Below are 12171 nucleotides of genomic sequence, written 5' to 3' on the forward strand. Positions count from 1 at the left end.
ATATGCAGTAGTGCCTATTTTAAGCAGTACCTGTGGCAAGTGCCTCACTTGTGCACCCCTAGTGCCAGGTGTGGTCCCACTCAATAAATATAATGTATACATTTTAAAGTGATATTAGACCAAATAATAATTTTGAGACTTATTTTATAAATGGCCACACTATAATCTTTTAAATTATGGGGCATCACAGGCACCCTGAGACAGACGTTTATAGGAAAAAACGGTGGCTGCCTACTGCCAGGTTAATAAGTTGCATATGAAATTCCAACTGCCTGTTTCATTTTGTGCACAAATGAAATGATCTTAAGAATTTTAAAAAAAAGTTATTGTGTATTTAAAATTATTTCATCTTATAAATAGTAAGGAAATATTAATGATGTTCTATTAACAAGTTCATTTTGCCATTTTTACAGGAGCTTAGTGGACACAGTTTATGCTCTGAAAGATGAAGTAAAAGAATTAAAATCAGTAAGTTTCCTGATACTTTTTTGCAGTCTATTAAGTTGAACTGAAGCATCTTCTGTCTTTGTATTTGCACTATAATATTACCATGGGGTAGTATTATCATACAGCTCATTCAGCTCTAGATTGTTTTAAATCAATGGTTCCCAAACTACTGAGATTTACAGACCCTTTAAAAAATCAAAAAAAGTTTGTGGACCCCTATACATAACTTATGCATATGTTATATGCATGTGTGTGTGTATACATACTGTATTTCTTCGATTCTAAGACGCACTTTTTTCCCCTATAAATGTCTCTAAAAATGGGGTGCATCTTAAAATCGCAGTTTTTTTCTGAATTTTCCCCACACTTTGCACAGCACCACATGTTTTGTTTTTATGTGGAAACCCCACCTCCAAGTTATCACATTCTCCAATTCTATTGGAAAATAAAGTAGCATGGGTGAGGGAGAAAAAAAAAAGAAAGAAAGAAAAATCATTAAACGTTTAATGTAAAATTAAAATATATACAGATTTTGAACAATATTTTTGTAAATAATATACAATTGCATACACAAGAGATAAAGAAAAATCGTTTAATGTAAAATTAAATTAAATTATATACAGATTTTGCACAATATTTTTGTAAATACAATTGTGCTATGCATATTATGACTTTATCTTAAGAAAAATACATACAGTAATCACTTATTTTCTTCTGCACCTTCTTCCGGCTGATAATTTTGTTTTCAACATTTGTTTCAATCCTTCTAAAACTCAGTCTTGTCTTATATCTCACAAAAAGGATTCTTCTGCTTCTAGGCTTATCTTTGGTGACATTCTGATTTCTAGGCAAGATTATATATCTCTTTTGGGGCCCTGACTTCTAATCCCTCTTGGCACAAGCACGTTACAAATATTGCTTCCTCTGCATCTAAAAAACTTGGTTTTCTCTTTCACTCTCGGCGTTACTTTTCTTCCAAACAGCTGTTCACTCTGTACAAATCACAAATCCGCCCTAGCATGGAATATCATTCCCACATCTGGGGCGGGTCCCCCAAAACCTCTCTCGGGCTTCTAGATTCCATTCAGAAGAGGACTGTTAGGTTAATTAATGACTGATCTCTAACCGAGTCTCTCCACTCACTGTCTCATAGACAGTGAGACAATGGGTGGAGAGACACTGTCTCATAGACGTACTGTTTCTGCTGCATGCCTTTTCTACAGATACTTCCATGGGCACTGTTCTTCTGAATTTTTCTTCTATAATTCCCGCTCTCTCTCTCTCTTTCAAAACAGTCCGAACATGTGCCGCCGCCAGCCAACATCCATTTACTATCCCACTTCAAACTCACAGAAGCAACTTTTCATCTTCCTCGTTTATTCATTGAATTGCCTTTTTCTGGAACCCTCCTTCATACATATTTCCTGAAAATTACAGTGTACAGAAGTTCAAGTCAATAAATATCTTCTTTCGTCTTCTCAACCTCCAACCGAAGCACGGTACTATAGGTACTAATCCCTCTTGTGTTTGGGGTTTTCATAAAAAAAATGCTCATCTGTTATTGTTTCTTTTTAAATATTTATTTGATTTTATGAGTGAAAAAATTTGCTTGCAAACATATGTTGATCTGAACAAAGTAGCCATTTTCATGGCATTTTCTTTTATTAGCAGAAAATATTCAGATGGGAAAGCCTTGTAGAATTCAAACAGTTTATTTTTGCAGTCTATATACAGGTGACCCCTGCTTAACGCTGATAATTCGTTCCGGAAAAACAAAGCACTAAGTGAATCCGTGCTAAGTGAGCGCAGCATTCTCATAAGGTAACATATGTATTTGTAAGTTGCGGTCGATGCCATAGGATATTTCCTAATCAATAATAAACGGTAGTGAAAAGATGCACAAATGTCAGTCAAAATATTTAATATTCAAATATTTGTACATATAAAATATTCTGCATTACATATGTATATAATTATGTGGTAACTACTTATGTATCAAAATTAAACTTCAAATTCCAATTAAAATCATGAATTTAATTGATCTAAATTGATTTAATTTAATTGATGAATTTAATCATGAAAAATGTGTTGATTTTGGGTTGAACTCTGGCCCTCTTCCAAATAAACTAAAAGGGGTATTAATTTTAAATCCCCGGCAGTTTAATTACCACTCAACAATAAAGTCACCCGATCCTTCGCCGCTTTGAATCCTGGCATGTTTTTTGCTTCTTTCAATATGAAACTTCTTTTAGGCATTCGTTTCCACAAAAGTCCTGCTTCATCTACGTTATAAACATGTTCAGAAGTAGAACACACAATACCCCCCTTCAATAATTTTTAACAAGTTCTTTTTTGAAAGTTTTGGCTCCTTCATCTGCACTTGCGGCTTCTCCCTGGATTTAAAATCTATTCAACCAGCCCTTACCAGTTTTAAATGGATCCACATTTTTTTTTTTAGGTGAGTTTTCTTCATTTAATCATATTGGCTAATCTCTCTCTCTCTCTCTCTCTCACTCTTTTTATAATATTTAACTTAACTGAATTCTGCATTGGAATATTATCTTCAATAAAATTAGTTAAAGTCCTTCCATTTCAATCCTAATAGACGGCCTAACCCTAGTTGCTTGGAGTGGAACAGCTATCTTTCCCACTGTTAAAACTAATTCTTTATTTTTTTATAATTGTTCTTACAGTTAAACTTGCAAGTCCTAAATTTCTCAGGTCGGCGTGAGAAACGTTTTAATGCTGTTTTTCTATTCATTTTCAAGATATTGACTCCATCAAATGAAACGATTTCGCTAAATATGCCAAAAATGCAATCTGTAAAAGAGTGTTATAGTGATCTGTGACAATGTTATAGTCAGATACAGGTTATAATATAAGAACAGCATTATAGCGAATCAGCATGAAGCAAACCGCGTTGTAACGGGGGCCTGCTGTACTTATTTTTGAATCATATTTTGGCTTGAAGATCAATAATTTCAAGTTGCAATCTGGGATTGTAGTTTTCATCCATAGAAGTAAATGGATTCTCAAACAACAGCTTATGTTTTTTCGTGGGATTTTATATCAGAAAATCGGCTTTTAAACTTATCAAAAAAGTAATTGTAACAATGAAAGGCAAAGAATCTTTGGAAAATGTTTCTTCTTTTGCTTAGTACAACATTCAAAATGAACTTTAATTGTCTTGCTCAGCTGGGATTTAAATAATTACAACTTATTCTGAAATGATTTGATGTCACCAAACAAATCAGACCAATTTTCCTTTCCCTTGTAGTTTTAAATTAAGAGCATTTAAATGACTAGAAATGTATGTATGAATTGCAAGATCAAACAGCCACTCCATATTTGATAGTTGTTTTACAGTTGAAATAACCACATTCATAATGTGTTGGAGATCCAATACTTTCCCATAAAGAGCTTCTTGATGCACAATGCAGTGAATTCCAATCGGAGTTTCAGCTCTGATATCTATCATTTTCTTGGTTATTCTACCCATAAGCCCAATGTTTTTATGAATCATATTTTTTGCACTGCCAGTTGTGACTCCTACCAGGTTTTTAATATTTAATTCTAACTTTTGAATAGATTGGCAAAAATTTTCAAAAAGATTTTCACCTGTAGTTGTTCCACGCATAATCTGTAGACCAGCTAAATGTTCAACTGGTACAAAATTATCATTAATTCTATGTATGAAGATGAGGAGTTTAGCTGTGTCATTTACATCAGTATTGTCATCCAGTGCCACGCTAAAATATTTGTTTTATGTTTTCCAAAAGTTGTTCGCACAAATTCTTTCCAGTATATTCTAATCTTCGCATAATTGTTTGTCAAGACAAACTAATGTCTTGTATCATTGTTTGTTTCTCCGAACAAATTCTTACACAACTTTTAACATACAATGCTTAACAAATTCACCATTGTTGAATGGTTTACATTCAAAAGTGATCAAATGTGCAACTTGATAACTGGAACATACAGTAGATAAATTTCTTGATTGATACGTTTTCAGTATGTTTTGTTGTTTTCTTAATTTGTTTTGTAACTTTGAACACTTTTTTCTTTTTGCAGCACTCCTTTATGATAAGATTTATGATTGGAATCAGTGTCATTTTAAATTATATTCTTTAAAAACTTGCACAGTCTGCTGACACACCAAACACACTGCTCTTTCATGGTAATCAATGAAGAAATAGTCTTCAGTCCACCTTAGATCAAAAACACGACACTCCAAATCGATTTTCCCTTTTGGAACATTTTTAAGAATGATTTTTTTTTTAATTCAATACAGATTAATGATTAATTCAATGCAATGAACAAGCTATATCAAAATACATAACTGTATTTAGCGTACATATGACTGCCCTGAACCACATGTTACCTGTTTGACACAGTGGAGCTGGACACTTGCATACCTGTACATGCAATGGCGATCGATGCTGTTTTAGTTCACTTTCTGCATGGGCCTTATAAAAATTAATCGCGGGCTGTAGGTTGGACACCACTGCCTTATACAAAGGGATAATCACCTCCTTTTCCCTACTAGCAAAATTCCTGTCTATCGTTGACAATACCCCATGACCTGCTTTGGAAGCCTGTCTGCACTGCTCAGAAAACTTCATATCTGACTGCACAATTACCCCCAGATCTTTTCATTCTCCACTTCCCTGAGTGTAGTACCACAGAGTTGGTACGTTTCTCTTGGGTTACTGTTACCCATATGCGGTACTTTGCATTTGTCAAGGTTAAACTTCAGTTGCCACTTCTCAGCCCATCTGACCAACTTTTCTATATACTTGCAGTATCACACTGCCATTACTGTCTTTAACAACCCTGCCAACCTTTGTATCATCTGCAAACTTGGACATTAAGCCTGATATATACCTTCATCAATATCATTGATAAATATACAAAACAACAGTGGACCCAACAACGAACCCTGTGGGACTCCACTAATAACATTAGTCCACGAAGAGCAGCACCATTGATTACCACCCTCTGTCTTCTCCCACTCAACCATCCTTTTGTCCATTGTAGCAACCTACCCTTAATACCACACTACTCCAATTTGTATAGTAGTCTTCCATGCGCAACAGTGTCAAAAGCTTTCCTGAAATCCAAGTATGTGAGATCAAAATTATTTTTTGCATCCTGTTCTTTTGTGACCATATCATAGAATCCAGTCAAATTAGTCAGGCAAAACTTCCCCTTAACAAACCTATGCTCTGTCTGAATTATTACTGCAGTCATGTCTAGATGATCCTGCAGCGCATCTTTAACAAGTGACTCCATTATTTTCCCCAGAATAGAAGTTAAACTAACTGGTTTGTAATTAATCTTGTCATCCTTAGATCCTCCTATGTGAATTGGGGATACATTTGCACATCTTCAGTCCGTGGGGGATTTCCCCTGAGTCCAAGGATGTTCTCATAATTATGGCTAATTGTTTGCTTACTTCCTTTGCTGCTTTTAATATAACTGGATAGATCCCATCCATCCCAGGTGCCTTTCTTATATTTAACTTCAACAATTTCTCCTCCACTCTGCTCTCAGTTATTACAAAATCATTAAGCACCCTGTTACAGTTTGATAAACTTCTGGCATTTTCCTCCCTTAATAACTCCTCATGTGTGAATGTATATACAAAATACACATTCAGATTATCAGCTATCTGAGCAGGATCCTCAACAGTCAAAACATCGATATCAAGTGGACCAATCTGATTCATCCCCTTCCTTCTAGAGTTTATATAAGTAAAGTCCTTTATGTTTTTCTTAGTATCCTTTGCCAAAGATTTCTCATAATCTGCCTTCACTTGCCTAGCCTCTGTCTTACCTGATAATTGTTATGCAACCCATGCATTTTTCTTCTCTGCCACAAGTCTCATTAGTTCATCTGACATCCAATTAGGCCTAAACTGTGAACAATATTTCTTAATCAGTATGAAAAGCCTAGTAGCTTTCACGATTAGTTCCTTGAATTGCTTCCCACTTAGAATTTGCTATTGGTGACATCATCAGTTGGTCCCCCTGTACAGAATTTAAAAACTGTCTGTGACCACTGTAGTCACCTTTACGAAAGCAAAAACCCTTCCCTTTACCCCTGATGGTAATTATATCTTTAAGTAAATCCCATATCAGTACACTGTCACCTAGTGGTTTCTTTATCTGCAAATTCTTTATACACGAATAATCACTGCTGATAACCAGATTAAGAGTATTACCCTGTCTGGTTCCCTCTCAAACATGCTACTGCCGAAAACAATCATCCAATAAATTCACAAAAATCTTGCTAGTGTGTGCAACCAACCCACAAGTTCCAGTCAATTTCTGGGAAGTTAACATCCCCCCATTATAACACAATCTGATTTGCTTGCCGATTCTATTTCTTTGTACAATTATTAGTTGTACTCATTAGGCCTATAACACACTCCTACCCTCAATTTTGCTTTCCCGGTGCTTATGTCACACCAAACTGACTGAATATTGCACTGTCCATCTATGTCAACTGGATGCACTTCCTTAGATTTTGTTTTTCTTAATTAACAGCATAACCCCACTTCCCTTCCTATCCTGTCTATCCTTTCTGTACACATTGTACTCCCCAAATTTCAATTCTGCACTGCTTATAGCTGTGTTACATCATGACTGATATTCCAACAGTATCTGCCTTTGATGTCTTCATCAGCACTTCAAATTCATCAAATTTATTTACTATATTTCTAGCATTGGTGTACATGCATGTATACATGCACTTATTCTTAGTTACCCTAACACAGCTCATGTATTTATTTGTTTCATGATGACTCCCACCAGTCCCTGAGCCCCCCAGCACCCCACTCTCCAGACCATTGCTCATTCTAATAGAAGCAGTGCAAGAATCACTTTCACCTCTGCCTGCAGCTACTATTAACCTTTTAGTCTGTGAATCCCCCACAAGCTAGCAGTTTTCCGACCCACCTAACGCTGCCTCGATAGCATCAGCAAACACTCTTGCACCCCATTCTATTTAAGTGTAGCACAGACCACGCTGAGAAAAATTCTACCTCATGAACCTTGCACAATCCCTCCAAGGCTGAATTGATTGACAAGGCTCTCATCATATACTCTCTCCTATTCTGTCCGGACAGAATTGTAGACACTTTCAAATTTAACAATTATTCATGACTCTTTTCAGCATTGACCTGTACTTGTCAAGTAAATCTGCAGATCTCCTACTCTTAATGTCATTAGTGCCAATGTGTACAATAGTATCACCCTTTGTGCCCTTAAAAGATGTTAATCTTTTCTACAACATCAACTTTTGCCCCTGGCAGACATACCCTGGTCCTATTCCACGTATCCTTTTTACACAATATATTACCCATCTCCCTGACAATAGAGTCACCAACAATAACTAATTCCTGTGGGACCTGCACATTGTGCCTTGGAGATTGCTGCCGTGTTGCCTGATGCACAAGAGTGAGCTCTGGCATTGAGTTGGGCAGCTGAGAGCTTGATGGGTCCCCCATTTTAATACCTTCGAGGGCATCTACCTGACTCTTCAAACTCTTATAAGCATCCATCAGAACGCTGAGTTGGCATCTAATTTCTTGACACTCTGCACCTAACACACACACACACACACACACACACACACACACACACACACACACACACACACCCTCCCTCCCTCCTTGGTTAGTTCATATCATTTTCCAGAGAGTTCTGCAAACATTTCACAAGCTGCACATTTTTTTAGGCTGTGATGTATTGGAAAATCACCCCCCCCCCCTTGTCCTCCTCCGAGTCACAGCACTCCTGCTACTTTGTGCCCATTGCTTTGCTGCTCTAGTCTGGGGCACGATAATGAAATTAACAATGAAAATTAATAAGATTAATAAATTTAATTAATCAATTATTAGTACTACACTAATGGATTTTAAATGCAGTGATTCATATTACACTATGTAGTTTTACGTTAGAGCTACTTATTTACCACAATTCAAAATTTGAATTCTGTACCACTCACTCTATACGAAAACACTGGCTGCAAGATTCGAACGAAACAACGGTTTTACGTATATTAAGTAGTAACCTACAAAAACTCTTATCTAAATTAAAAATTAAAATAACGAGCGTAACTAGAAATATAAAGCTACTTCTACTTATGAAGTACAATATAATATAACAGTTCTAGTACTGTGAGCCCTGTGATGTCATCTTGTTCATGTGTGTTGATCAGGTCTAAAATATTCTTTCTCCTAGTACTTTCCCTAACATGTAGGTACAATAACAGTCATCTTAATGATTTAAAAATTTTATTCCCCATTGTGTGTTTCCCTCCCACTTTCCCAATTAATTAGGGACAAATTGAGATCACCCATTCCATTTGCACTTAGAGACTCTAGTCATATTCCTTACAATCTGATCTGTAAATTACTTCTGCTCTCATTATATCTTTGCTTCCAATTATTTCTATACTACACATTTCTCTTTCTATACTACATTCTACACTAGCATGCATAACTTTTTAATCTGAGAAAACTTTTGTCACACTTTTATTCTTTTGATAAGATGCATAACCCTATCATCCCTTCTATCTTCCCTGTCCTTTTTAACTACATTGTACATACCATAGTGAAACTCATTATCACCTGTATCCAGGTGGCACCATGTTTCCATTAGCTCTGTCGTGTCAGTAGTAGTTGTCTTAACCAGGAGTTTGTATCACTCATTTTATTAATAATACTCTTGACATTACTATAAACACAGTTAAGACTGGGTGTTTTCATATAATTTACTACCCTGACACACCACAAGAAGTTATTTAAACTTGTTTCCCTAGCATTGGCGTCCTTCTCATTTGAAACACTGCTATCCTCAGAACATCTTGTCAGTATTGGCTGTTTTTCAACAAACAAAAAACTTTTGATGTGTGCAAATATTACTTTTACCCATATCATCAGATAAATGCATATATACAAGAGGTGATCATTTAATTCACGGCCAAGTGCAAAATCTCATCTTAATTGTGATTATCTGATTCTTCTGTGTATTTCTCCTACTCGAAATAATCTCCCTTGAACTTTACACACTTTCACCACCACTGTACCCACACATTAAATGCTTCTTGCAAGGCATTTTTTTGAAAGACTGTTAAGTGCTTCTGTCGTGGCTTTGCAAGCATCATTGTGTCTGATGCAAAAAAATTGCCTTTCAGAGCTCTCTTCAGATGTGGAAACAGGAAGAAATCACACGGGGCTAAGTTTAGTGAATAAGAGGAATGTGGCAGAACCTCAGCCCCTATAGCAGTGATCACTTGCTGCACAATATTAGCTTAATGGGCTTAATTTTTCCATTGTCTTGATGAAGAAACCACACCAGAAAGTTCGGTCACATCAGAATATGGCCATCCGGTGTGACTCATTACCACGTGGTTTCATTCATCTCTAACTATTTCAAATACATTTAAGCTCCAGCTCACACAATAAAGATACTTGCTTCAAGACAATCATCTCTGACAAGCTGCTAAAAAAACTCTTCATGCAACACTAGCTGGACAAGTACTGGCATATGCACACAGTCTGCTCAGTAGCAATCAGGGAGAGCACCTCTAGCAGCAGTTATAGAAAGTTTGCACGGTAAACATAAAATATTGCACCAGTCCACGAATTAAGTGATCACTCCTCGTATATTATCCCTCTCTCACCAACTAGCAGTTTCCCTGAATTCTTAAGGTATCCTAAATGATAATAGCAGAAACTCTTGTACAACCTTTGTTCAAATGTATCCCCTCTCTACAAAACAGATTCCTTCTATCTGCAGTTGTAGACCACACCAATAAAAATTTCCTCACAAAATCCTTGCTGAGTCCTTCAAATTTTTAGTTAATCCACATGGATTTTAGCATATATAGTCCCTTCCATCATGCCTGCACAGAATTGCAGACACACACATTCTGACTTAACTCGTAGTATTTTTTCAGCATGGCCCTGTATTTATCCAACAACTCATCAGTTCATGTGAGTTTAATATCATAAGTCCTTACACAAATAATAATGCTTTCTTTACCCACCTTAAAATCTGACATTCTGTTCATAACATCATTAATTGTTGCTCCCTGCAGACAGTACCTGGGTCTAGTCCAGCTGTCATTATCACTTAAAGTCCTACCCATTTACCTGACAATGTAATTAGCATTAGCATTAGTAGAGGCATTTGATGCAAGAAAGCAAGCTTATGCAGCATCAGCCAAAAAAAAAAAAAAAAAACCACTTCCACTTCACCCCTCTGTTCGTTCAAAATACCTGTCCAGCTGAGCCTTAAACTTATTTAGGCTATCAACCTCCACCACAAGGGATGGAAGTCTGTTCCACCAACCAACCACCCGCTGGCTAAAGGCAAATTTCCGCACGTCTATCCTACATCTGTCTTTCCTCAATTTGAATTTATGCCCTCTCAGGTGATTATTCTGAGCTAGAGGAAGAATCTCATCAGCATTGAGCATGCTTAAACCATTCAAGGCTTTATACACCTCTATCAGATCACCTCGCTGGTGCCTAGTCTCCAGACACTGTAATTTGCAAAACTTAAGCCTTTCTTCGTAAGAGCACCCCTTTGTTCCATTCACTAATCTTGTTGCCCTTCTCTGTACTCGTTCCAGCAGCTCTACATCCTTCTTGAAATGAGGCCTCCAGACCTGTATACAGTACTCTAGGTGTGGCCTGACCATCGCCTTATACAATGGAATAATCACCTCCTTATCCCTGCTGGAAAAATTCCTGTATATCATTGACAATACTCCATGAGCTACTCTTGCAGCCCGTCTGCACTGCTCAGAGAACTTCATATCTGCCTGCACAACCGCCCCCAAGTCCCTTTCATTCTCTACCACTGTCAGTGTTGTACCATAGAGTTGATATGTTGCTCTGGGGTTGCTGTTTCCCATGTGTAGTACTTTACATTTGTCAATGTTAAACTTCATTTGCCACCTCTCAGCCCATCTGCTCAACCTTTCCAGATCCTGTTGCAGAAGCATAGTGTCAGTAGTGTCCTTGACAACCCTGCCAACCTTTGTATCGTCTGCAAACTTGGACATTAATCCCGATATACCATCATCAATATCATTTATAAATACAGAAAACAATAATGGACCCAACACTGAGCCCTGAGGGACTCCACTAATAACATCAGTCCACGATGAGCAGTGTCCATTGATTACCACTCTCTGTCTTCTCCCCCTCAACCACCCCTTTATCCATAGCAGCAATTTGCCTCCAATGTCACACTGCTCCAATTTGTGTAGCAGTCTTCCATGTGCAACAGTATCAAAAGCCTTTCTAAGATCCAAGTATATAATATCAAAGTTATTCCCTGCATCCAGTTCTTTTGTGACTGCATCATAGTATCCAATCAAGTTGGTCAGGCAAGACTTCCCCTTAACAAAACCATGCTGTGTCTGAGCTATAACTGAAGTCTTGTCTAAATGATCCTGCAGTGCGTCTTTAACCAGTGCCTCCATTAATTTTCCTGGAACAGAAGTCAAGCTCACAGGTCTATAATTACTTGTGTCAGCCTTTGATCCTCCTTTGTGAATTGGGGTCACATTTGCACATTTCCAGTCTATGGGTACCTCCCCTGAGTCCAAGGAAGCTCTCATAATTATGGCTAAGGGTTTGCTTACTTCCTTTGCTGCCTCCTTTAATATAACTGGATAGATCCCATCCACCCCGGGTGCCTTTCT

General features: G+C 37.2%; 1 protein-coding gene across 1 annotated transcript in view; it reads left to right on the forward strand.

Annotated features, from left to right (window-relative positions):
- The window catches only part of LOC150084187 (rho guanine nucleotide exchange factor 7-like), a 276673-nt gene that overhangs the window by 260472 nt on the left and 4030 nt on the right, over window positions 1-12171 (forward strand). The window contains exon 18 of the mRNA XM_090376150.1: window positions 414-468. Coding sequence (XP_090232276.1) covers window positions 414-468 — 55 coding nt within the window. The remainder of the gene's footprint in view (window positions 1-413; window positions 469-12171) is intronic.

The sequence above is a fragment of the Mastigoproctus giganteus genome, chromosome 6 (assembly GCF_048544385.1).
Source record: "Mastigoproctus giganteus isolate SK-2022 chromosome 6, ASM4854438v1, whole genome shotgun sequence".
NCBI lineage: Eukaryota > Metazoa > Arthropoda > Arachnida > Uropygi > Thelyphonidae > Mastigoproctus > Mastigoproctus giganteus.